The 22,743-nt window shown below is 46.9% G+C and overlaps 6 protein-coding genes across 10 annotated transcripts; 2 read left to right on the forward strand and 4 right to left on the reverse strand.

Annotated features, from left to right (window-relative positions):
* Positions 1-3,571: 3,571 nt before the first annotated feature.
* On the reverse strand, positions 3,572-8,244 carry LOC9634277 (COP1-interacting protein 7). 4 transcript variants are annotated; one of them, XM_002965785.2, is made up of 10 exons: positions 8,056-8,242; positions 7,837-7,990; positions 7,588-7,776; positions 7,419-7,521; positions 7,320-7,365; positions 7,237-7,268; positions 7,138-7,187; positions 6,929-7,081; positions 5,090-6,872; positions 3,572-5,040 (listed from the first exon to the last, which is right to left on the reverse strand). In XM_002965785.2, the coding sequence occupies exons 2-10, from the start codon at positions 7,893-7,895 to the stop codon at positions 3,670-3,672; spliced, it is 3,786 nt and encodes a 1,261-aa protein (XP_002965831.2). In that variant the 5' UTR covers positions 7,896-7,990; positions 8,056-8,242; the 3' UTR covers positions 3,572-3,669. The 4 variants fall into 4 exon arrangements, with proteins under 4 accessions (XP_002965831.2, XP_024526049.1, XP_024526048.1 ...); XM_024670282.1 differs by having other exon boundaries at positions 4,276-4,440; positions 4,515-5,040; positions 7,588-7,990; positions 8,056-8,244; XM_024670281.1 differs by having other exon boundaries at positions 7,588-7,987.
* Positions 8,245-8,678: 434 nt separating this feature from the next.
* LOC9635340 (histidine kinase 1) lies at positions 8,679-13,783 on the reverse strand. Its single transcript, XM_002965786.2, has 12 exons — positions 13,135-13,783; positions 12,836-13,072; positions 12,620-12,787; positions 12,454-12,561; positions 12,223-12,398; positions 11,931-12,171; positions 11,632-11,879; positions 11,419-11,575; positions 11,247-11,373; positions 11,003-11,191; positions 9,436-10,946; positions 8,679-9,351 (listed from the first exon to the last, which is right to left on the reverse strand). The coding sequence occupies exons 1-12, from the start codon at positions 13,411-13,413 to the stop codon at positions 9,139-9,141; spliced, it is 3,654 nt and encodes a 1,217-aa protein (XP_002965832.2). The 5' UTR covers positions 13,414-13,783; the 3' UTR covers positions 8,679-9,138.
* A 124-nt stretch (positions 13,784-13,907) lies between these two features.
* Positions 13,908-15,723, reverse strand: LOC9635341 (tobamovirus multiplication protein 3). The gene is made up of 11 exons (XM_002965787.2): positions 15,438-15,723; positions 15,287-15,377; positions 15,175-15,227; positions 15,013-15,105; positions 14,878-14,949; positions 14,745-14,817; positions 14,630-14,675; positions 14,515-14,578; positions 14,396-14,449; positions 14,251-14,328; positions 13,908-14,163 (listed from the first exon to the last, which is right to left on the reverse strand). Exons 1-11 carry the CDS (start codon positions 15,561-15,563, stop codon positions 14,050-14,052), a joined length of 864 nt encoding a protein of 287 aa, XP_002965833.1. The 5' UTR covers positions 15,564-15,723; the 3' UTR covers positions 13,908-14,049.
* A 171-nt stretch (positions 15,724-15,894) lies between these two features.
* Positions 15,895-17,077, forward strand: LOC9635342 (probable protein phosphatase 2C 58). Its single transcript, XM_002965457.2, has 5 exons — positions 15,895-15,998; positions 16,064-16,276; positions 16,345-16,627; positions 16,686-16,840; positions 16,895-17,077. Exons 1-5 carry the CDS (start codon positions 15,969-15,971, stop codon positions 17,036-17,038), a joined length of 825 nt encoding a protein of 274 aa, XP_002965503.1. The 5' UTR covers positions 15,895-15,968; the 3' UTR covers positions 17,039-17,077.
* On the reverse strand, positions 17,057-20,999 carry LOC9634278 (pseudopodium-enriched atypical kinase 1). Of its 2 annotated transcripts, XM_024670326.1 has the most exons (5): positions 20,862-20,999; positions 18,999-20,288; positions 18,684-18,944; positions 18,530-18,621; positions 17,057-18,472 (listed from the first exon to the last, which is right to left on the reverse strand). In XM_024670326.1, the coding sequence occupies exons 2-5, from the start codon at positions 20,049-20,051 to the stop codon at positions 17,410-17,412; spliced, it is 2,469 nt and encodes an 822-aa protein (XP_024526094.1). In that variant the 5' UTR covers positions 20,052-20,288; positions 20,862-20,999; the 3' UTR covers positions 17,057-17,409. The 2 variants fall into 2 exon arrangements, with proteins under 2 accessions (XP_024526094.1, XP_024526095.1); XM_024670327.1 differs by lacking the exon at positions 20,862-20,999 and having other exon boundaries at positions 18,999-20,350.
* A 450-nt stretch (positions 21,000-21,449) lies between these two features.
* On the forward strand, positions 21,450-22,475 carry LOC9635343 (serine/threonine-protein phosphatase PP1 isozyme 4). Its single transcript, XM_002965458.2, has 3 exons — positions 21,450-21,618; positions 21,680-22,242; positions 22,293-22,475. The coding sequence occupies exons 1-3, from the start codon at positions 21,453-21,455 to the stop codon at positions 22,473-22,475; spliced, it is 912 nt and encodes a 303-aa protein (XP_002965504.1). The 5' UTR covers positions 21,450-21,452.
* Positions 22,476-22,743: the final 268 nt, after the last annotated feature.

Here is a 22,743-nt window from a genome sequence, read left to right on the forward strand (position 1 = left end):
GTTTCTAACTTGGCAAAGGTTGTGTATGTATGGAACCAAGACAAGAATCTCACATTGAGTGGCAAAAGAGATGTGTTTAACAATTCTTTGCTTTGCACTGAGTGATGGCTCTATAACCTTGGCATTTTTGCAACTACAATACTTCTTGAGCCACCATACATATTTTCGATTAGCACTGCCACTCATCATCACAGGAGGTGATCACTTGGCAGCACAGTAATTCCTTCAGAAGCACAAGAAAATTGTGGCTTAAGCTGCTAATTAACTTATCTACCATTAAGAAAGTGGGACACTGCAAAAATATCCCACTTTCTGGATATCTATTTCATGCTTTTACCCTTTATTAGTCCTCTTGATGTCAAACTTCTGATAGTGATAATAATAATGGAAACTCTTTAGAAGATTACATGACTTCAACATGACAAGCACATAATGCTATCTATCTTAGAAAATATGAAGAAAAATTATTGGCCTAAGATTCCAATATTTTTTTACTCTTCATGGTAAGCATAGTTTAGCTTAGTGTATTTGAAACCTGATTAAGGGTTGAAGATTCTTGAATATTCTTTACAGCCCATTTGGTTTTTTAAAGCAAACAAAAAACAATGAAATTTTTTTTTTAAAGGAAGCCTTGTAGGTGGGACTGAATGCCATATCCAATGCTGTATGTAGTATATAAAGAATTGGCTGTCAAAATTGTGTGAAAACCAGTTGTAACACCGCTTATAACTTCACTTGATCGATACATCTTGCTAGCAATGTTAACTACTGCAAACAAAATTCATGATCATATAAAAGCACTTGCAGCCAGATAAAATGTAAGCGCAAGCTCCCACAATTATATGGGTATGATTCCCATTCCATTGGCTGCCTAAACTAATGTAGTTTAGTTTTTCACGAGTTATTCACGAGCGAGATCTCACGGCTCTTCTCACACAGTGCATACGCGATTGCTTCTCACTGTGAACACCGCCGCCACACTTGCTCCATCCCAAGTTCTCGTGTTTATACCCATGATCTCTCCCATCAGCTTCGTCAACCTGGCAACTTCCTTGCGAACTTTCTTGATGCTCGGATGCGCAGTGTCTCCCACTCGAAACTTGTGCGTGTTGCCATCGATCTGGATCAGGCTCTCGGCCTCAAGCTTGTGGAGACCTTTGTCTCTCACCATCTTCTTCAATCCAGCAATGTCGTTCTCTCTCCCGGTTTGGCTGTAGATCTCCACGAGGATCTTGTACGGTGAAACGTTCTCTGGATCCAAAACAAACAATCTCTCTGCACAAAGCTTGCCATTCTCCGTGTCCAAGTGCCTCCGGCAGCAAGCAAGTAGAGTCATCCACACTCGAGCATCAGCTTCGAAAGGCATGCTACAATGAGCTCTCTTGCGAACAAGTGGATGTAGTAGAATTTGAGTATTTGGATATTTAATTTAATTAATTATAATTAAAATTTAGCTATTTGAGCTCATCTTAATTTGTAAAGTAAACCACTTTGCTTCATAAGTGTAACAAATTATTTGTATTATCTAAATCATAAAATTTGACTTCAGCATATACCAAATAAGATACTCTTTGATCCTGATAATCATAACTTATGCTAAAGAAACTTAATTGTTTTTTAGTATATACCATATAGATATATAAACAAGCTAGGCTAATGTAGGTTATCACTTCAAGCTCAAAAAGAATGCTGGCCCACAGGCTTGCTGAATGAAAATACCAATGAGGAAATTGATATTGCCTAAGCATTCTATTGTTGAGAGTTTTGCATATGGATTACCAATTGGGTAACACTTGGGACGGAGGTTGTCAAGTCAATGCAACAGTAGTTGTGTGTATAAATATAATTACAGTATAAGATAATAGTAGTTTAGGATGCTTGTAAAATTGTTATTAGCTGCTTTGATATTTCTAACATTTATGAGCATTCATGCTGACAATATTAATTATGAAATTGGTAGAATTAATGCTATAAGTGCAGAAGTAGCAAAGACAATTATAATTACTATTGCAAAAGCAATTAATCAAATTCCTGATAATATAATTCCTTTAGGTCAAAGTCTGTATGGAGATGTATTAATCAATTCAAATAATGATGTTGGATTTGGGATTTTTGCTTTGGATACAGTTCAATTACTTTGTCATGTAACAAATGAGGGTCATACAGAAGCAGGATCTATTATAAGAAGCTCATTATATGAGATTCTAGCAAATTCTTATTATGAAATAATAAATTCAGCTGCTTCATATATTATTATAAAATCTAACCATTTTATTATTTACTATTTCATTAGAAATTATAACCTTCAAAGTTTAGAAAATAATATATACAATAATTCCCAATTCCAGGAACAAATTATATCACAAATAGAAACAAGATGTAACATTTTTACATTTACATTAATAAGTGGTTATATTAACATGCCACATCAATATTTACTGCCAACACAATTTTTAGTTTCTTTAAATAAAAAGTCACATCTATATCTAGACATTGATTGTAATTTAATATTATATGCAGAAAATAGAGTTTTATGGTCAACTAAAACATCAAATAAAGGCTTGAAGTGTGTTTTAAGATTACAAGAAGATGGAAATTTAGTCCTATATTCTTTTAATAAAAATGTTCTTTGGCATTCAAATACCTACTGTAATAATAATAATTGCCATGAAAATGCGAATTTAATACTGCAAGATGACTGTAACTTAGTTTTATATTTTACATATCAGACAACATTGAATATTAAACCAATAGTTAAACATGCATGGGCTTCTAAAACATTTTGTTAAATAAAGTTTATAGTCATTTTTTGTTAACCTTTAGGAGAGAGGTGTAGAAAAATAGAATATGCTCCATCTCTAGATTGCTTGGTAGCCTGGATTTTGTTTGTTCTTGGATTGCACCTTTAAAAAGACTGACTGCTTCCCCCTGTAGCTTTAAGAATCTCATCACTAGCTTTTGAGAGGACATGATGGATGGGTAGCAGCAACTCCTTGTAGCCAAACAAAGAATGGTTGTGGTATCATGGTTTTAGTATATCTTTCGGATTGAAAATGCCCTTTTAACACTCTGCATGTTTACAGTCCACGGTTAAATTAGCATTAAGGGAAAATGTTCTTATGGTTTCAAAAAGACCGAACACCATGAGGCGTTATTTGGACCACTATCAAAAGGTTGTTGTAAGCTTGAATTGCAAAGAAGAGTAGAATTCTAGTAGCACACATGGGAATGCGAGTCTGAGTTATAGCAAATACATTAGACTACTTTTATGGGTGTTATTGACACAGTTTGTGAAATATACATGCAGGTGCAAAGCTTCTTGAAAGGGACGATGAACAAGCTCCACTGTTTTGAAACAATAGATAACTTTAAAATTAAATTCATAAAACCGATGGCCTTTTAAACGGGTTTACTAACGGATTTGTCCATATGAATTCGCTTGGAGATCGGGCGCGCTGCCACACCACTTCAATGCGGCCAAGACGACGGGAATCCACGGCCCGCAGCGCGCAGCTCCTCGTAGATTCGGCATTTGGCCATGGTGTGTAAGGAGCCTGTAGAAAACCCACAATGCTCCATTCAAATCTATATATAATTAGGCAACAAGATAGAAATATTACGAGTATAGAAGGAAAGAAGCTCACATTCTCTACGAGAAAACCCTGCGTCCTAGTTCCTGACCAAGCTCCGGCCGATTTTCAGCAGCTTCTTCAAGCCGGAGTCCTTGTTCTTGATCTTGTGCGGGACGTAGATCACTTCCACATCCGGAGGGATTGGTTTCGCTGCTACCATGCCTTCCACTCGCGGCTGGAAGCTCGCGGCCTTGATCTCCTGCTGCGAGGTAGCCACTTTCATCTGCGAAACCGGTTCCACCACTCTCGAGCTCGCGGCCTTGATCTGCGAAACGTCTCCCACTTTCGAGCTCGCAGCTTCGATCTCGTCTCCATCTTGCGAGCTAGCGGCTTTGATCTGCGAAACTGGTTCCACCTGCGAGCTCGCGACTTTGATCTGCGCTTCCACTGCTTCCGCTGCTTCGCCACTGCCAACTTCTTTTGTTTGCCGAGAGCTAGCGTCTCTGATCTGTGAAACCTTGATCTGCGCTTCCACTGCTTCCACAGCTTCGCTGCTGTTAACTTCTTTTGCGTCTCTGATCTGTGTCACTTGTGTCGGTTGGACTGGGTTTAGCGTTTCCCTGCTGCTGCCTTTGTCTCCGGCGGGTTCCACCGCCGGAGCGCTGCTATCGTCATCTTTTGCGTGGCGAGAGTTCGCCACCATTTTCACTTCCGGGATATCTTTCGCTTGCTCAAAGCTAACGGCCTCGATCTGTGGGACTTCGAGGGAGATACCACTGCTGCCGTAGTGGAGCTCATCGGCCTTTTCCAGAGTCTCGGCGCTGAGCCCTGGAGACGCTACTCTTTCGGCACTCTTAGTACTTACTTGCTGCAGGTGAGAAGAGGACGACGACTCGTTAGGATTCAATGCAATGGAACTCGTCACCCCCGGGGGAGCATTACCTGAAACTTTGGCTTTCTCCTGGCTAGAGGCTGCCAGAGCTGGAGTCGATGGGACTCCCTTGAGACTCCTGGACGAGGCCGACCGAGAGTCTGCTTGTGAGAGAGAAGCTCCTGCCCGGTTTGAGGAAGCCTTCTGTGTCTCCGGTTTTACCAGTTCTCGCACTGACGCTACGCTTTTCCTCATCACAGGCATTGGCTTCTTAGTAGAGGATGATTCTCCTGCTTTTCCAGTTGCTCCCTGCTGTCGGACAGCCGGCGGCTTTGCGTTTTCCTTGCGAACGTCTGCAAGGGAAGGGACGGATCGGCTGAGCGGATTGCTGCTTGACGTTGGCTTTTTTACTGAAGAACTCTTGTTTGTTGTCGTCGAACTCAATGCTCTGGTCGGGGGCTTGCTAGAAGTACTGGTTCTACTCACTTTGGACACGGCCGGCTGAGATTTTGGTGTTGAAGTGCCTCCGGTTCGTGCAGCAATTCGATTGCGACGTTCAGCCGCAATTTCTTCGAGACGTTTCCTCTCTGCCTCCTCCTGCAAGTACCAAGGATGGTTAGATACACGCAGTCAGCATATAACATACCTTCTCTCTTTTTGTCTTCAGAATTGATGATCTTGTTGCCTTGAACCGAGAAGACAATTCGGCCTTTCGTTTGTCTAGCGTGTCTTGCAGCGACTTCAGTCTTGCTTCTCTCTCTGCCTTCTTCGGCCCAGCCTCCTTCGTCAACTTAGCGTCTCGCTGTTCATGGTATTGCTCGTAAAATTTCTCCTCGACTTCCTCTTCTGGTGCAGGCTCAGGTTTCGGTTGCATGGCCGACATTGCCTCCATTTCAACGTTGACGTCGCTCCATCGCTTCTCAAGTGACTCCTTCCCCACCGATCTCTCTGGCAGCATCCATATATCCTCCGGCTCGAACTTTGGACTTTCAGGCTTTTCTTTTGTCTCTACGTAAAGCTGGTCTGCCGGCATTTCGAGCTCCAAGGTCCGTCTTGTCACCTCTGAGGTATCAAGAGCAGGTCGAGAAGGGACGATAAAAAGATCCTGTAGTACTGCATCTGAACTCATATCCTTGGAATCGTCCTGTCGATTTTGATGCTGATAAGACTCGTCTATCGGATGTGCTGAATCCGAGAAACCAGAACGCTGGGGAATGATGAAGGAATCGTCCAAGTTACCATCGTGTTGGCCTGCTTTCCTGAAAGACAGTTCTGAGTCGTAATTGCTAGAGACGAAATGCCCGGCCTGATTCCTCCCAGGCAGCACCAGTCCATCCTTGGACGCTAGATTACTAGATTTCATCTGATCTTCAGCACCATACTGGGAACCTGTCTTTCTCCCATGAGCTCTTCCGTCACCATTAAGCATATATGAGTCATCGGAAGTAAACTCTGAACGTCTCCTGTCGTGCTGTTGTGGGAGTGCTTCCGAGTCAAAAGCATACGCATTTCCCCCAGATTGAAGGCCGCCTCTCCCTGGTACCGAGAAGTAAGTATCATCAATCGTATCCTTTCCGTTTGCTGATGCATGGGAGCCTTCAGACGAGATCTCCGTTACCACAGGAACAGATTTGTGGCGCCTCGTTTTCTTTTTGTTTCGACTCGGACGTTCTTCGCTATAATGTTGCTTCCCCCCTTGATCTATCTCACTGCTAGTTTCAAACTCACTGCTCTCATCGGATTCGTTTTCCGTGCTCCTGCTTTTGTTTCCACCAGCAGGTTGATCCTGTGACCCTGTAATATAATTGATATTCCGGATAAGAACCATGCCTGACCGTTTTCCTGGACGCCCGACTTGAACTTTCTTTAGTGGCGAAGACGTTCTTCTCCGAGGTGAAGACTTCCTGCTGTTCTTTTTGCCGTTACTTTTTTCTGCTACTTCATCCTCTTCCTCCTCTGCTTCACCGTTGGTGGATGCGTTGTTGAAAGTACCGGGGGGAGGAACCGCCCAGTATGGATTCATCTGGCCGTAGTTACCGTTCACGTATGGATTCTGAGGCATAAATCGAGGATCGTAACCCTGCTCGCTGCCGAAATGCATCCAAGGAGGAGGATGTCCATACGGTGGCATTCCCATCATCTGAGGAAAGCTGTGGTGCTGATCAGACAGGTAGCCGGACGGTTGCCGCTGGAGATTTTCAAGGGAGTCCTTTCGGGCCGTATCATCTGTTCCTTTCTCGTCGTGAGCCTTGGAGGCCTCAATCATGTTCTTCAGTGGGGCCAGGCCCTCGGGAGCAATAGTTATTCCAGTGCCGTTCGCCTCCGGATATGCATACGCGCCCTCTGCTGCTACAAGTTCCATTTCGTCCAGCCATAGACCACCTTCTTGCTGTTTTTTGCACAAAGACGCAAACTTGTGACAAGCTTCGCTGCATTTGTGGAGCTTATTGTTAGTCATAATGCGTAAAACCCCGAGGTAGCTCACCTTAGTCGCGCAGCGCCAAAATACTCTGCGAAACCAAGAAGGTCGGACAGGTGATCCATATCAAAACCGGCGGCAACTGCACGAGCAAATGCCATCCCTTGTTCTCTTTGCAAGACCGCGTGTCGAGTTTCCATAGCTTTGATCAAACGGCACCTTCAAAATGGCAGCGGTTAAACCCGAACAAACCGGTACGAGCAATCACTCTCTACCTGGAAGTTTCATTGTTTTCAGCGTCGACCTCTTCTACATCCTTGCGGATCTGTTGACACAAAAATGAGCTGCTTGACACAAATTCAAAAGGTTCGGACCTTGCTTTGCTTGTTGAAAGATTTTCCACCACCTATATCCACAGTTAAAGAAAGTTGAAAATCATGGTGATTAGAATGGGTACCTGAAACAGTCACGACTGATCCAGCAACAGATTGCTGGTCGTCTCCCTGAAGTCACGTAAACATCATTCAGAAAACCATTTGAAGAAAAGTAAGGTTACCTCATTCGTGTAGTTGCACAACTCTTCTTCGAGCTGAATTAGCTCCGTCTCCACAACGCTGACGCGCTCCAGCACCTCCGGAGTGCTAACGAAGCGCACAAATCTACAGAAACAGTCCCAAGAATTATTGGTGGAGCGCAATGAATGGTAGTAGCGAAAGGCGCTTTACCTTTGCATGGTGCCTTTAGTGAACCAGCTTGCTTTGCCTTGGTTGCCATCAATCGGGGGCTCGAGCCTGATCGAGTAGCCACCAACAGCAATTTGCTCCTCGGCTGCCCTCAAATGGGCAAGGAATGGCTTGAGCAATCCAGATGCCAATTTCTCGCTCACACCATGGGACGATATCAGCAGCTCACACCTGGAATAACAATGCAATATCAGGATCAAAGTATCAGTCGAAGCTAAACACTCTGGAAACCTGGTCCTGGTCGGTGTGAGCTGGAAGACGGCGAAATCCAGCACTATATCGGCCTTCATCGCGAATGCAGCGCCCTAAGGAAGCAGCAGGCTCTAGATCCAGCCGATCTCACTCGCCGACCATTCCTCTCGAGAATCCGGCGACCCTTGTCCTACTACAGAGAAACAGTGACGAGATTCTCACAATCCGATGCTCGAGAAACCTACATTGCTCGCTTACCGGCACAGGCAGCTCCAGGCGTCCGAGAGAGGATCGAAATTTCAGCGCGGCATCACGATTCGAGGCGATCCACAACCCGGCGGCGAGATTATCGAATCAATCCATGCCTGGCAACCGCTGGCCGGAGCGCTCCTCCCTTCCCCGATCGAAAACCTAGCGCGCCTTCTCACTCTCTTCTCCCCTTCGTCCACAAAAAAGAGAGAAGGAAAATCACGGCAATAAAACCACTTTGATTGATCCTTCTCTGTAGTCTAGTGTAATGATTTTTATTAAATCGGGGAACAAAACAATGGTGAGCTGTCACATGGGTGGGTGCCTATAGGCTATACCCGAAGAAATATACATACAAAAATCCCCTGGCCACTGCAACTGTGCCACGTGGGACCCCATACGAGTAGTTGGGACATCATAGATGCTTATCATCCACATCGTGATGTGAACTCCACACCAATTACCCCACATCATGCGGCATGCCCTCCATCCATGCATGTAAAGTTGACGGTCCCATGGTACGTGTGAATGGAGGATCCAAGGGCCGGTTTAATCGCGCGGTGAAGTGACGTGGCAACCCGGCCAAATCATAGCTAGCTGGAGACCACCATTGTTTGGCCTGGCAAAAGTAGAGACCAAAATTCTTCTTTTAAGCTTTGATCCACTTCGTCGAAGCCCTCTAAAGAATCAAATTTTTCGTATTTTTCTTAAAGTCCGAATGATCTCTTCGCGCGCTTCTTCTTTGATGCGAGCGAGTAGACTCTGGTCGATCCAACGAGCTCTGTTAGTAATTGATGCAGTTTTCTATTTTACCTGTCGAGATCATGAAGTTGTCGTTCCTGAGATCTTGGAAGAACTTCGCAGCTGTGGCTTCTTCGGTAACTTAAGCCGACAAGGACCACCACCAGCGGCGCATCTAATGCTTTCCCAGTGACTTGCTAACAGCTCCTTTATCTCCGATATGTGTATCTAGCAGTTTCTTAGTCCCCCTCCTAGAAGAAAAACTTTTGCTTTCTCTCGTCTCCACTGCAAAACTTTGGACTTTCCCTGCCCTCCTTTCACCCTGTCCTGAGCTATCCTGTGCTACTGGAATTACTGCTTCTTTACCAGCTCCTGGATCGTGCTTACCATCAGCTTACAATTGATCGGCTTGGTGAGGTAAGCGTCCATTCCAACAGCACGGCATTTGGCTTCGTCGCTTGTTAGAGCGTGCGCCGTGAGTGCGACGATGGGAATGTGTCGGTCTGTGTCAGCCTCTGATTCTCGGATGGCCTTGGTCGCGCTGTAGCCATCCATCACCGGCATCTATCAAGAAAACACAAAAAAAAAAAAACAAAGAAGAGATTTTGTCAATTAATAAGAAGCAAAGATCATTGAATAGTAACTTACTGCACAGTCCATCAGGATCAAGTCGAAGTGTAGAGTCTGTGACTTCAGAAGCTCGTTAACTGACTTTGCCACTGCTGTCACGGCTTGTTGTCCGTCCCCGACTATTGTCACCTCAGCTCCAAGCTTTCCCAGGATTGTCCCGATCATCCGCTGCAGTATGGGCGTGTCCTCCACCACTAGAATCCGCAAGCCAGCTAAAGGTTTGGAGCCTGAGGGCTCCACTGCTGCATGAGTCGGGGACGCATTTGATGTGCTGATCTCACTTTCCGGTAGGCTGAAAGGACTTCTCGCAGAACTTGTGCTCTTTGGCTTGGTCGGTATTCGTAGATCTATAACCGGGCCGCTCCACTCGTTCTCGAGGTCCTTGGCACCTTTCCTGTCCTCCTGTACACCGTCCGCGGTGGTGTTTACCACTTCGGGTGTCAAAAGTCCACTCGTTGGTGATCCCGGTGTACTGAGAATGTAGTCGTCCGAGTGGTAAGCAACGTCTGAAGAAGGCACGTGATGAACGATGCCCAAACCACCTCCACAGTGCCTCACAGGTACGCTACTTGTCAGGCGTGGAGTAGAAGGTCCGCTTGAAATGCAGCTCAAAGGCTCGGATGATGCCGGCTCAAACTTGGAAACTCGTTGAAGCAAAGTGAGAAGTCTTTTCATTCTGCTCGCATGTAGAGGCTTGATCAAGATAACTGATGGAGCAGCTACCTGTAACGCCTTCTTGAAGGAAATTCCGGAATCAGGAGGGGCAATCCAGCCGACCGCAAGGGAGTGCCGGTGACGAATCCTTGAAAGGAAGCTGAGTACTTCGAGTAAGGAGGCCGGCATCTTAGATGAACTTTCACAGTCCGAGGGTCCCGACTTCCCCCAAGGGAACATAGAAACGTCGATCAAAGCCAACAACGAAGAGCCGGCTTCTAGAAAGCTTTCCAGAGTCCGACTGCTGCATCCTGCACTACTACTGCCCAGCGGAGAATAGTCCGCTAAATCACTGAAATAGCCAGCTCTCTGGCATTCCCTTGTGTTTAGCCGAAAGTCATTGCAGCCACTGCTGCATATAGCCTCCATTGTCGATAGAACATCCTGAAAGCTGCTGACATGAGTCACCCTTGTACCTTTCTTCTCTAACCAGCGGATGCAAGTGCTTGCCGCCATACCATCTGGCATAGCGACCACCACCTGAGTGCGCTCGAGAAGACTGAAGGATGGTGTCGGATACGAAACATAAACTTGCGGCGATCCTATGAGAGAGCTCAAGCTGTCGGGTGACGGCGAACTCGCCACTAATGTTTCCGGAGGAACATCCTTCAATCTCTCCATGACAATATTGAAACGAATAAGAGTTCCAGGTCCTTGCTTGCAAATGACTTGCACTTCTCCACCCATTTTCTGAACTAGCGACCGGACAATATAGAGACCAAGGCCAGAGCCTCCGTGAATTCTCGTCGACGATGCATCTGCTTGAACGAAACTGTCGAAGACCGTTTCATGCATGTGGGACGGAATTCCGCAACCTATGAGAATAGTTCTGTTAAAAACAATGTCTAGAACGTAAATCTATCAATCGTACCTGTGTCATCAACTTCAAAGATGAGATTGATGAAAGATGGACCATCACTACTAATTTCCGGTTTTTCATCAGCCCAACCACGAATGACTATATGGCCATTTTCCGTGAACTTCATGGAATTTGAAAGCAGGTTGCTAAATATTTGTCGAATTCGGCACGCATCACCTTTCAAGGCCTGCGGAATGGTATCTGAAATACAAGATAATACATGGACTGGAAACAGAATATCAAAAAACAAAAATACCTGAAAGATCCAACGCAACATCCACACTAGCTGCATAGGACTGGGCTGCAAACATATCCACAAGAGATTCCAGCTCGCTCGCCAGATTAAAAGGAGCAAGATCCAAGTCCATTTTTCCTGCCTCCACCTGTTCAAGCAGTAAGTGCAGAAGTCATACGTGAGAGAAACATACCTTACTGATATCCAGCACATTATTAACCATGCTAAGAAGCCCCGTTGCGCATCGTCGTATTTGTCCAACGGAAGTTTCTTGCTCGGGAGTTAGAGTGTCACATGATAGAATATCCAACATGCCAATTATGCCAGCCATGGGAGTTCGTAGCTCATGGCTGAAAGAAGTCATGGTCAGTCCTCAACAAATTAGGATTGTTGTTGTCATGTATACCTCATGTTGGCAAGAAATTGGCTTTTATGATTGCTTAGTTGTTCGGCTCGATGTTTGGCTATCAGCTGCCGAATCAGTTCTTGCTTCAGCTGCATTTCGGTGCTCATATTGCTCGTAAGCACACATATTAGAAGACAGCCCACGATGGAGATAGCAATCGCAATGCTGACAGACACTGCAACCACTGTCCGTTTCCACGACTCGATCTTACCCATTATGCGTTTCTTTGGGATAGCAGCTACTGCAGTCTGTGAAAACAAGAACATTAGGCTGTTCAAAAAAATCCACTACAGACTCACCAGCTTTAGGCTACTGAAAGGACTATTGTTCACTGGCATAGTATCAATGTAATACTTGGTACCCATAAGGTTAACGTTCACAGCATGAACTTCCAAAAGATTATTCTTGTATCCTGACTCTAAAAATGTGGCAGCTGCAGCAATTGTTGGATTGGAAGAATTTCTGGCATCGCATAAAATGTCGGTATCTTGCATTTCGCTCGACATCGCTATGATTTTTGAATTATTGTTTTCGTCTTTCCTGAAATTCAGTAGATTGAGCTCCAGAGCGAAAGGAAGTCAAAACACGTACCAGACAACGTAAAGAAATCCTCCAAGCAGGTCCACTGTAGATAAATAGTTTGTTAATTCTTTCAAGGATGTTGTGATTGCCGAGACGCCGATAAATTCATTACTTTCCGACAACACCGAGGCTGCGGCAGCTATCACTGGCTCACCGAAAACCCCCGGCTCTATACTCCAGTTTGCCTGAAAAGAAAATCACAAGCATTAGATTCGCATACTACATTAAGATCTCCGAGACCTGGCTGGCTTGAAATTTGCGCATGATGGAAGGGTTGATGACATAAGGCGTCGAATTGCTTTCTACGGCGGGAAACTTTCCTATTCCAGTTTTTGACCCAGTCAGATTCTGGAACACAAGCAGTGCAATAGCGTCACGCGTAAAACTAGAGCACCGGAAAAGATACCTGCATGTACCATGCTTTAGGAACGCCTGCAGAAGACTCGTTGGCGAAGAACAAGTACTCCGAACTGTTAACTCTTGAATAATCAACCGCATAACCATCTCGGTGTAGAAACGAGACGGAGCTCAGTTGCGGCCTCGTTGATAGAAAAGCCCAATTGATTCTCCTGATCTGTTAAGAGAGCTAGAGCAACAAACCGAAGAGAAGAATAGAACGAACCTCGTCCTGTGACGAAGCCCAATTGCGGTTGCTGAGAAAAACGTTTTGGTGAAGGGAGCTCAAAGTAGAGGACATGTTGTAAGTCTCTCCTAGGATCAGCGACGTTGTTTGCAAGCTGCTTTGGAGTAGCTCACGCCGCAAGACCGAAGCCGCGTGGTTCACAGCCTTCTTGCTATAGGTGGAAGTGTAGTACCATGTAACGAGGCTGGTGCAAACGAGCATCAAGGCGAATAGAATCTGCGTTTCCCGATGCGTTAGATAGTCAAAGAGGCACAGAGTGAATCAAATAAACCACGTACCATTATCGCGAGGCGAGAGACGAGCACGGTGTTGGTGCGGTCCAGCAGCCTCCTCTTGCGGCAAAACGCGCGATGGACAGCCGCATTCGCGAAGTTCTCCACTGTCACGGAGCTCCCCATCATGTCCAAGATGATATGCTCCAACACCGTCTCCTTGCCATCCTCTTCCCGCTTGAAGCACCATTTGGGCAGCTCCAGCGATTCGCAGCCTCGGCCAGAGCAATCAATAGAGTCCCTCGCCTTCGCCTCTGCCTCTTGCCGCTGCTTCATCGCGTCCATCCCTCGGCGATCATTTATATTCTAGCTGCCTACCTATCCCCGAAATCCAAAATATTTCCATCCTTGCCCGAATCTCTGCCGAAATCCCGAGCTCGCTCGCCTCGGAGCCAATCCAGAGCGCCAATGCCCCCAAGAATACCGCGGCCAGCGATCGACGCGACAATCCTGGAGCACTCATACCTCGATTCAGACCAGAATCTCCGCCACGCTCCTCCCGCATTCCATTCCTAGCAATCCCATCGCCGCAGCAGCGGCGCAGTACCAGTCGATCGAAGAATGTAGCGCTAGCGCCGAGGGCAAGAACCGGCCAAAACGCAAGATCTTCGCAGCTAGAAAAGCGTATATTTGGGGACAGATGAAAAACCCTCTTCCTCGACAGCTCCAGCCCGTCACGTTGAAGGGCACGCTTCGCTCGGTGTACGGCACGTTCCACGTGGCCCGGATCATTAATGGCCCGCCACCAGTACGGCCATTTGCTCCTTAATTCCCGGCGGTTAAAAACAAACGACTTTAAACATCCCTCCCGGTTTAAACATCATCCAATCTTACGGCGTCCGGTAAATATCGCCGTCCTTATTCTGCCTGGGTATTGACGGGAGCTAAGATTAACAGTAATAGAACGCTCTCCTCCTCGGATTAAGCGTTCTCTTGTCTATCTATCGCGTGATACTGGTTTCCTCCTCCTAGTCGCTTTGGCGGAAGTTTGCGAAGGATGAAGAGAACCAATGCCGACGGGAGGATCTCGACTAGCTGGAAGGAACAAAACCAAGCAAAGAGTTTGTCATCGAATCGAATCCATCAATCGAGAAAATCCTGGGAAGAAAAAAATCGACTTACCGAATAGTAGAGGACGTTGAGGAAGGGGTGGTATAAAACATCCAGGTCCGCGTTCTTCTCAAACGTTGAGAAAGCAAGCTGGTAAGCGAATAAAGTGTTAGATTTTTCTGGCCAGAGTCAGAGGAGTTTTGATGGGGAATCTTACAATGAACGTGCGAATCGTGAAGCACGCGAAGCAGATGCCGGTCACTCCACCAACCTGTAAGCGAGAAAAGGGCTCTGGGGTTTATACCCGATACAGCAAAGACTACGATCGCATCGTACCTCGTGAAGTTTCTTTTGGCGTCCTTTGGACTCGATTGGAAACCTCCGCAACATCATAAAAAGCCTGCAAAAAACCATCGGGGAACGTCGAGATGGGAAAAAAGAAAACTTCCACCTTCCACCGTAAACTAGAAACCCAAACGCTGCCAGCAAGGAAACACCTAACAATCCGATCCAAAATCCTGTCAGATTGGCAAGCAGAGAAAAACGCATTGGATGTTAAACAGTACCAGCGAAAAAGAGCTTGGAGATTGTCAGGATAACTTCGACGGGCTTTAGCCAATAGATAACCCACAGGAGTAGCTGTCACGAAGGGAGAAATGCGATCGTCTCTCAATTAAGTGCAAGATACGATTCGATTACCTGACCGATATAAACAATGCAATTGATAACGACAAACACAGGGCGCAAGTTCTCTGCTGGGAGATTCTTGGCCTAACAAACAACAAAACTTCGTTACTCGGATAAGAACAAATCAAAGTATTAAGAAGCACCAACCTGGCGATATATCTCGGCCCAGAACAAAACCAGGAGAGCGTAAGTCGTGAAGAATAGGAGGCCGGGAAGATCTAACAGGATAGGCTGTAAGATCTGTAGAATCCCATGGAAAAACTCTTTGTTATACGATAGAATTCCAGGGGATTGCGAGTTTTGTCTTACCTCAGGCTTCAGGTACTGCAGTTGCCGGCGGAATAGAAAGACTGCAGCTCTAACTGATCGAGGAAGACGAATCAAAACAAGAGGATGAGAGAAAAAAAATGAAACTTTTCACCTCCATTTACAAAGAAATTGAGGAGATGGAACACTTTCTGCGTTGTCCAGCCATACTCCGGCACCCGGATTTGTATTCTAACGAGTTGGATCTAACAAAGGAAGAAAATCGATAGGAAACACAGCTAACTTACAAGAATCAACTAACTTACAAGGGCAGCAATGGAGAGTAGTGCGTACGCCGCCGCCAAGCCGTAAAACACCCCGTCCTCGAGCGATTTGGAGCTCCTCAACCCCAAATCCTCCACAAACGCCGCGACGATCGATAGACGCTCCATGCCTTCGCGCCCTACGTCATAGGAAGCGCCCGGCAGTTGCGAATCCCATGCCCCGGGCCACTGTCACCCTAGAAATCCAGCGTCGTCTTCCTCCTCCTCGATTAGGGCGACGGCGCAACGATTGAGAAGAACACGAAGAAACAAAGAAAATATTTCGCGAAGCCAGAGCTTTGCAAGTTTCAAGGGCAAAAGTGGCACGTGGCGACTGGCTTGCATGACGGGACACGTGGCGGCTGCATGGACTGAAATCTGGCAAGCCCAGAGGTCGCCACGTGTTCTTTACGTGATTCGAGCCTATATACACCGGGAGGGGACAAAGTATTTTGACCTATTTGCTCGCTCATTGGGAGGTTTTCTTCGATTGATCGAGCTCCAGGGATTGATCTGCTGCCGCAGCTGCTAGAAATGTGTCTCCGACGATTGATTCGCACTAAGGTGAGTGATTCGATCGAGAAATTTGCTACTGAGGGTAAGATCGATCTCTCATTTTGATTTCCAAGACCTCGGAGGAGCGCGAGGTTACCTATGGCTCTGCCTGTCTCAAGGGCAGATCCTCGCATCCCATGGAGGATTTCTTCGTCGCCGACTACAAGGAGATCAAGCAAGGAGACAACACACACGACCTAGGATTGTTTGCAATCTACGACGGGCATCTGGGACACAACGTTCCAGCTTATCTCCAGAAGAACCTCTTTGACAACATTCTCAACGAAGTACGTTCTTAGTTTGTTTTCTTTGTTTCGCGATTGAATCTGGATTTCACTTGCGAAAACTTCCATAGCCAGGATTCTGGAGCGATCCCAGCAGTGCCATTCGAAATGCCTACGAAAGAACAGACAAGACCATCCTCGAGAAATCGACCGACTTGGGCATTGGAGGATCCACAGCAGTCACAGCGATTCTGATAGACGGCTCCCGGCTACTCGTCGCGAACATTGGCGATTCTCGAGCGGTTTTAAGCCGCGGAGGCGAGGCTTTGCAACTCTCGGTGGATCACGAGCCCGGACAACCGGCCGAGCGAGACACCATCCAAAACAAAGGTGGATTTGTCGTCAAACTCCCAGGTAAGCACAAAACCCTCCACATTCTCAGGACAAAGCGAAATCAATGAATTCTTTCCAGGTGATGTTCCTCGCGTGGATGGCCAACTTGCGGTGGCTCGAGCTTTCGGGGACAAGAACCTCAAAGACCATCTAAGCGCCGATCCAGACATCAAGGAAGTTGCCATCGAGCCGAAAGACGAGTTCCTGATACTCGCGAGCGACGGACTCTGGAAGGTAATCCGATCGGAAATGATCTCTTGAAAAAACGCTCGCTGCGATACTCTGCAGGTGATGAAGAACCAGGAGGCGGTGGATCACATCCGGAAAGTTAAAGATCCAAAGCACGCCGCCGAGAAGCTGACGTCGCAGGCCGTTTTGTTGAATAGCTCGGATGATATCTCCTGTGTCGTTGTCCACTTAAGGAAGAAATAAAACGACAAGAGAATGGAATCGACACAAATCAATACTGTACATTCCTTGTAACTTTGCAACGGGAGGAATCCAAGCCTGGAAACTTTGTGTTCTTCCTGTTCTTCCTTGACACCACCCTGTTCTTCCTGGAAATTTTTTTCTTCCTGGAACTTAGTTCCTGTCCGCGAAGTTAGATCCAGCCCAGCTTCCTCCCAATGATACAACAAATGCCAGCTTCAAACCATTGTTCTCTTTCGGCCACCATAGCCTTCCAGCTGGAGAAGAAAAGCTTTTTATCTCGACGAAGAGCCTTCCATCCCGTCCAAAGAGGCTCGAGTCTTCCATCCAACCGAGATATAGAAGAGCTCGAGTCTTCCAGCGAAGAGCTTCTTCTATCTCGTCGACGAGTCTTTCACGAACACCATCACTGACTGGCTGCCCAGAGCCGACGCTGCCGATTCGACATGCTGGAGGAGGAACTCGTAGATCTTCCGCTTCAATCTCGCCAGCGTTTCTACAAACTGTGGCTCCAACGAGCTCTCGTCTTTGCCGCTGCCTGTAGCGTCCAGCCAATCGTTCACTCTCTTGAGTTGCGAGAGCATCAACGCGAGCTGGCTGTTGTGTAGTTGCTGCTGTTGCTGTTGCTGCTGAGCCCCGGTTACTTGCTCGGCGTCCATAGCTCCGCTTGCTTGGAAACCATTGTCCAGTGCTTCCTCTATGTGCTTGACGAACCAGCTCTGTGCTTCCAGCTGGAGTTGCATCGCTAGCTCGGCAGTTTCCTTGAGCCCGTTTCCTCTCACCCATTCCATGGCCACTGGCTCCGGTGCCGGCTTGGGACCCGATGGCTCGTTGCTACTTGTCTTGGTGCTTGACTTTAGAGTCGATCTTGCTGGAACAGCTGCATTGCCACCGTTCTTTCGGTTCGTCGTAGAAGCTCTCAAAGGCGAGGGAGGCCTTCCGGCGACTTCTGAGCCATCGCCACCTTTTCTCTTTTCTGCCGGGACTTGTTTTTTGTTGGAAGCTGGCTGTGGCGAGGACGCTGCGTTGAAGCCTCCATCGAGAACTAGAACAGCTTGGCTAGAGCCTTTGACTGTCTTGGACGAATCCTTCTTTGTCCCGGTCTTGCTTCCTATCGGCTTGCTTGAAACTGAGAATGCGGCCAAGTCCGTCGACAATGCCGTAGCGATCCACTGGCAGGAATTCTTGGCTTTTTCTTTGGAAATTCGCGAGGCGTCGTCGTCCGACATAGCGGCAGCAGCACTTACGGGCGACGCAGTGATGCTCGACTCCGTGTTACTCGAGTCCTCATTTTGATCCGTCTCTGTTTTCTTTGTGACTGCTAGAGCTTGCGCAGTCGTAAAAGCCTGACCAAGTCTCTGATGGAAGTCAAAAAACTGCTCCACTGATGGTTGCGGGAGTTGTGGCTTTGACGTTGAACATAACTCTGCAAACATACTGCACATTCAAGTTATCAATGACCAACTAAAATATGACAAGATGACGACTGTTTACCTGATGCTACGGATCACGCATTCCGCCACGGATGCCTCTTGCAAAGCCTCCGATGCAGCAGCTGAAGCCGCATCACGCCTGCGGACAGCTTCCTGAAAATAATAAAAACGAAAAGAGTAAACACACATTCAAAAGAACACAGGGATCCGCAAACCTTTCCGAGCTCAGCCAGGTTTGCAGGGAGGGAATCCCATGAAACGCTTCCGTCCGTCCATTTCTTGCTATTGATTATGATATTGCTCTCACCGGGCTGACTCTTTTGAACAGGCTCAGGTTCCCTTGTCGACTGCCCGGATTTTGCAGCTACTCTGTTTCCCTTTCTGGGGGTTGACACCCCATCAGTCTGACTGGGAGCTGGAGCTGGAACTGGAGGCGGAGGTTCGCTTTTCTGCTTGAGCTTTGCTGAAGTTAAAACCTGTGAACAGACAGATGAACGTTAGAAATATGTTGTAATATGCGAAATACTCACGGAACTCTTTGATACGGGAGATCTTGACGATGTCTTGGCCTTCCCTTCCTTTGATCTGACCACGCCCTCCCAGCTTTTACGCAACGTTTTCGTGCTAGCTGGAAACACTTCAATTTTTAGTGACACCCCTGATCTCCTCTTCTTTGATTCCGGTGGACTGCTAAGTTTTTTTAAACCTTTTGCAGACGCTCGAGTAGAGACAGGAGATAAAGTCGGCCTTGGCAGAGGAAGCTCGTGGTAAGGAACTTTTCTATCTTCAGAACAGCTAACCACATTTCGGCCTGGAAGTTTGTCTGAATTTGCCTTGGTTCCTGTACCTGCTTTGTCCTTTACTGTCACAGATAATTTCGCAGATAATTTCGAAGGCGTAGAAGCAGTGTAACTCTCGTCAAAGTCGAGCTTGGACCTAGAAGACGTTCTGTCTTTAGAAGAAACTGATCGAGATAGCCTGTCATTGCTCTTCAGAAACCCATCCCTGTCCAGTGATTTCGATAGACTATCGGCCGTCCCTACTCTACTCAAGTGTTTTGATCCCGGATTATCCATAACAGCCCGCTCAGCAAACTTGGCTGCAACGCTTTCCGCAGAAAATGGATCAAACTTCTTCTTAGCGTTCCTGTTCATGGCATTCTCGATGGCATCCACGGTGGGAACTAAATTCGCCGGTCCACTCTTGACGTTGGGAATAACTGTAGCCACGAGGTCCTCAGGAGTACCAACGCATTGATGCCTTCCCGGAAGAGCTCTCACACCCTTGAGCAGCGGAACCGGAGACCCGTATTCAAGCCTATCAACGTGTATAAACTGGCCGAGCTGGAGCTTGTCACTGAGAATCAAATCGTCATGCTCCTCGGCCAACGAAACATAAGTTGCATGTGAAGAGTCTGACACCTTGAGGTAGAAACCGTGATTCGGCCAAAGCTCTCCTCCGGCTAGCGCAGGAACAATCCCAATGACTTGCAGCAAAACCGAGCGATACTCCCCTGCGACTTTGGTCTCAGAGCTCATGTTTTGCAAGAGCTTCACCAGCACCCCTGGAGTGAGGCTCGCCATGGCTGTGAAAAAACTCCTGTCCCTGTTTCCCTGTCCCGTGAATTCTAGCTTCTAGTGACCCTGTAGATCCAATCTCGAGGCCGCGAGCGCATCACGCAGTCCATATATCTCGCTTCCGAACTTTCCCCCAATCCCAATTGGAAGCTAGAACGAGAGGTGAATACCTGGTCAGCAGGAGTGAGCCTTATGCCCTCTCAGATCCACACGCATCCAAGACGAGGCTCGAAGGAATTACTCCTGCGCAAACAAAACAGCAAAGACGAGACCACGTCAAGACAAGCATTGAGCAAAAGCCTTAAGACGATCTAACAAGCCTTTGAAGATTCAAAGCACAGGAAGGAAAAAAAAAAGAAAAAAAAAAAAAGGAAGAGCAAAAAAAAAGGAGAGAGTGTTGTTACACCATCTCCTTCACGAACTGCGCCGCATTTGCCTCGGCAAGCCCAGAGTTACCAACCATAGCCAGAAAAGTACGCGCGGGGAGGATAGAAACAAGAGGCAGGGAATGAGGTTTTTGACAGCAACACTTTCCTAGAGCGCGGATAAAACGAGCTCCGCGCTGCGACGTTTGCCAGGACGAGCAGGCACTAAACACCAAAATGCCCTCCTTTACGAGACACCGCTCACAGAAATTACCAGAGCTAGAGCAAGCATGGATTTGCGAGGAGCGCTCTAGCTGCCTCACATCGCTAAGCAGGGATTTGCAGAGCTCCCATTATGAATGCTTGCTTGCAGCGCGCGCGAGAGGGCGCGAGAGAGAGGAGGGAAGACGCGACGCGACTGATTACCGCAAGAGCACTCTCCTTAGCTTACCTTAGCTGCAAATCACGCAAGAAATGCTGCTTCCAGACGGCGCCCGATCCGACATCCCTAGCTCGCCATCGCCGCCGATCGCCGCCTCCGCCTGCCTCGACGCCACGAATCGCGAAGAAACGCCGCCCAGGGTTTCGCGATTTCCCACGCGATCGAAAGAAGAACTCTAGCGAAATATTTTGGCACAATTAAACACGCAACCGCGACTGGAGCGCAAGCGTTTGGGGTCACTAACCACGCGACTAGTCGCCCGCGACTCTTCCACGTGTCGGGCATTGACTCGCCAGTCCGGGCTAATCATACGAGCGCCTCCAATCGTCGTGCGTACGAAATTCGAGCTAGCTATACATCCATGCCATACAGGCCCCATGCATCTATATCCACGGTGGCTAATGAGTTCACGCGTCGCGATCCAACGGTCCACGTCACGGGGCCTGCCCCACAAAAGAGAGTGATGTGGACCGGCGAATGTGCGTTGCTAGCTAGCATTGCAAAAAGCCTTGAGTTTAATCATAGGAATCTTTGTATCTAAGCTTCTTTAGTTCTAATAAATAGAAGGATTGTTTCACTAGAATTTAGGGTTTATATTCGATGGAATCGCACGCTCTGGACGATCTTATAACTCGCCTTCTCAAACGGCCGGGCAAGCCAGTCCTAATGACTGAGCAGGAGATTGAGAGCTTATGTGACAGTGCCGCACAAATCTTTTTATCGGAAGCATCACTGCTCGAGCTTAACGCTCCCATCGTCGTGTGTGGTATGTTCCATCTTAGGTTTAAATTAACCATGTGGAATCTTGTAAAACCTTAAAATTTTAGGTGACATCCATGGGCAATACAGGGACTTGCTCAAGATCTTCAACATTGGAGGCTTTCCTCCCAGGTCAAACTATCTCTTCCTGGGGGATTACGTCGATCGGGGCAACCAAAGCCTAGAAACCATTTGTTTGCTGCTCGCGTACAAGGTCAAGTATCCACAGAACTTCTTCTTGCTGCGGGGAAACCACGAAGACTCACAGGTCAACAGAGTATTTGGCTTCTATGACGAGTGCGTGGGGCGCTACAAGAGCGAGGATGTTTGGAAGTGTTTTAAGCGATGCTTTAAGTGCCTCCCCATTGGAGCGTTGATCGGGAAGAAGATCCTGTGCGTGCATGGAGGCATCTCGCCGGAGTTAGATTCCCTGGACCAGATTAGAGATATTACAAGGCCAGTGGACGTTCCAGAGAGTGGGCTGTTGACGGATTTGCTATGGTCGGATCCATGTACGTGGGGAAACGGATGGAACCATAGTTTGCGTGGATGCAGCATGACGTTTGGCCCAGACCTAGTGAAGGAGTTTACTGCCAAGCACGGTTTGGATCTTATATGCAGAGCTCATCAAGTACGTGAATATTTCTATCCTTTACCTTTCATCTTGTGGTTAATTTCTAGGTTGCAAACGATGGATATGAGTTCTTTGCAGATGGCAAGCTTGTGACGATGTTTTCGGCTCCATGTTATATGAATGGGAATAATTTGGCTGCTATCATGATAGTGGATGAGAGACTGTCGTGCTCTTATAAAAAATGGGCTAAATGGTCCCAAACCAATTGTGACTCTGTCACGTTGGTGTAATAATCTGTTGTGTGTTCCATACAGCAATAACTGATCAATTAGAAGTTTAAAATTATAAATATGTTTATAATTATAACACAAAATTAATTTTTATTACATATCAACCATTATATAATAGAATAAACTAGAATGTACTATTCAGGAGAGTTATGTTAAACATGTTTATAAATTATAAATACAAGATTATTCTAAATTATTAGATCCTAGAATATCTAAGCATACTCAAGATATACTCACTACCTTGCTTAAATAAATTAAAAATCAATTT

This window comes from Selaginella moellendorffii, unplaced genomic scaffold, assembly GCF_000143415.4.
Source record: "Selaginella moellendorffii unplaced genomic scaffold, v1.0 SELMOscaffold_6, whole genome shotgun sequence".
Lineage (NCBI taxonomy): Eukaryota > Viridiplantae > Streptophyta > Lycopodiopsida > Selaginellales > Selaginellaceae > Selaginella > Selaginella moellendorffii.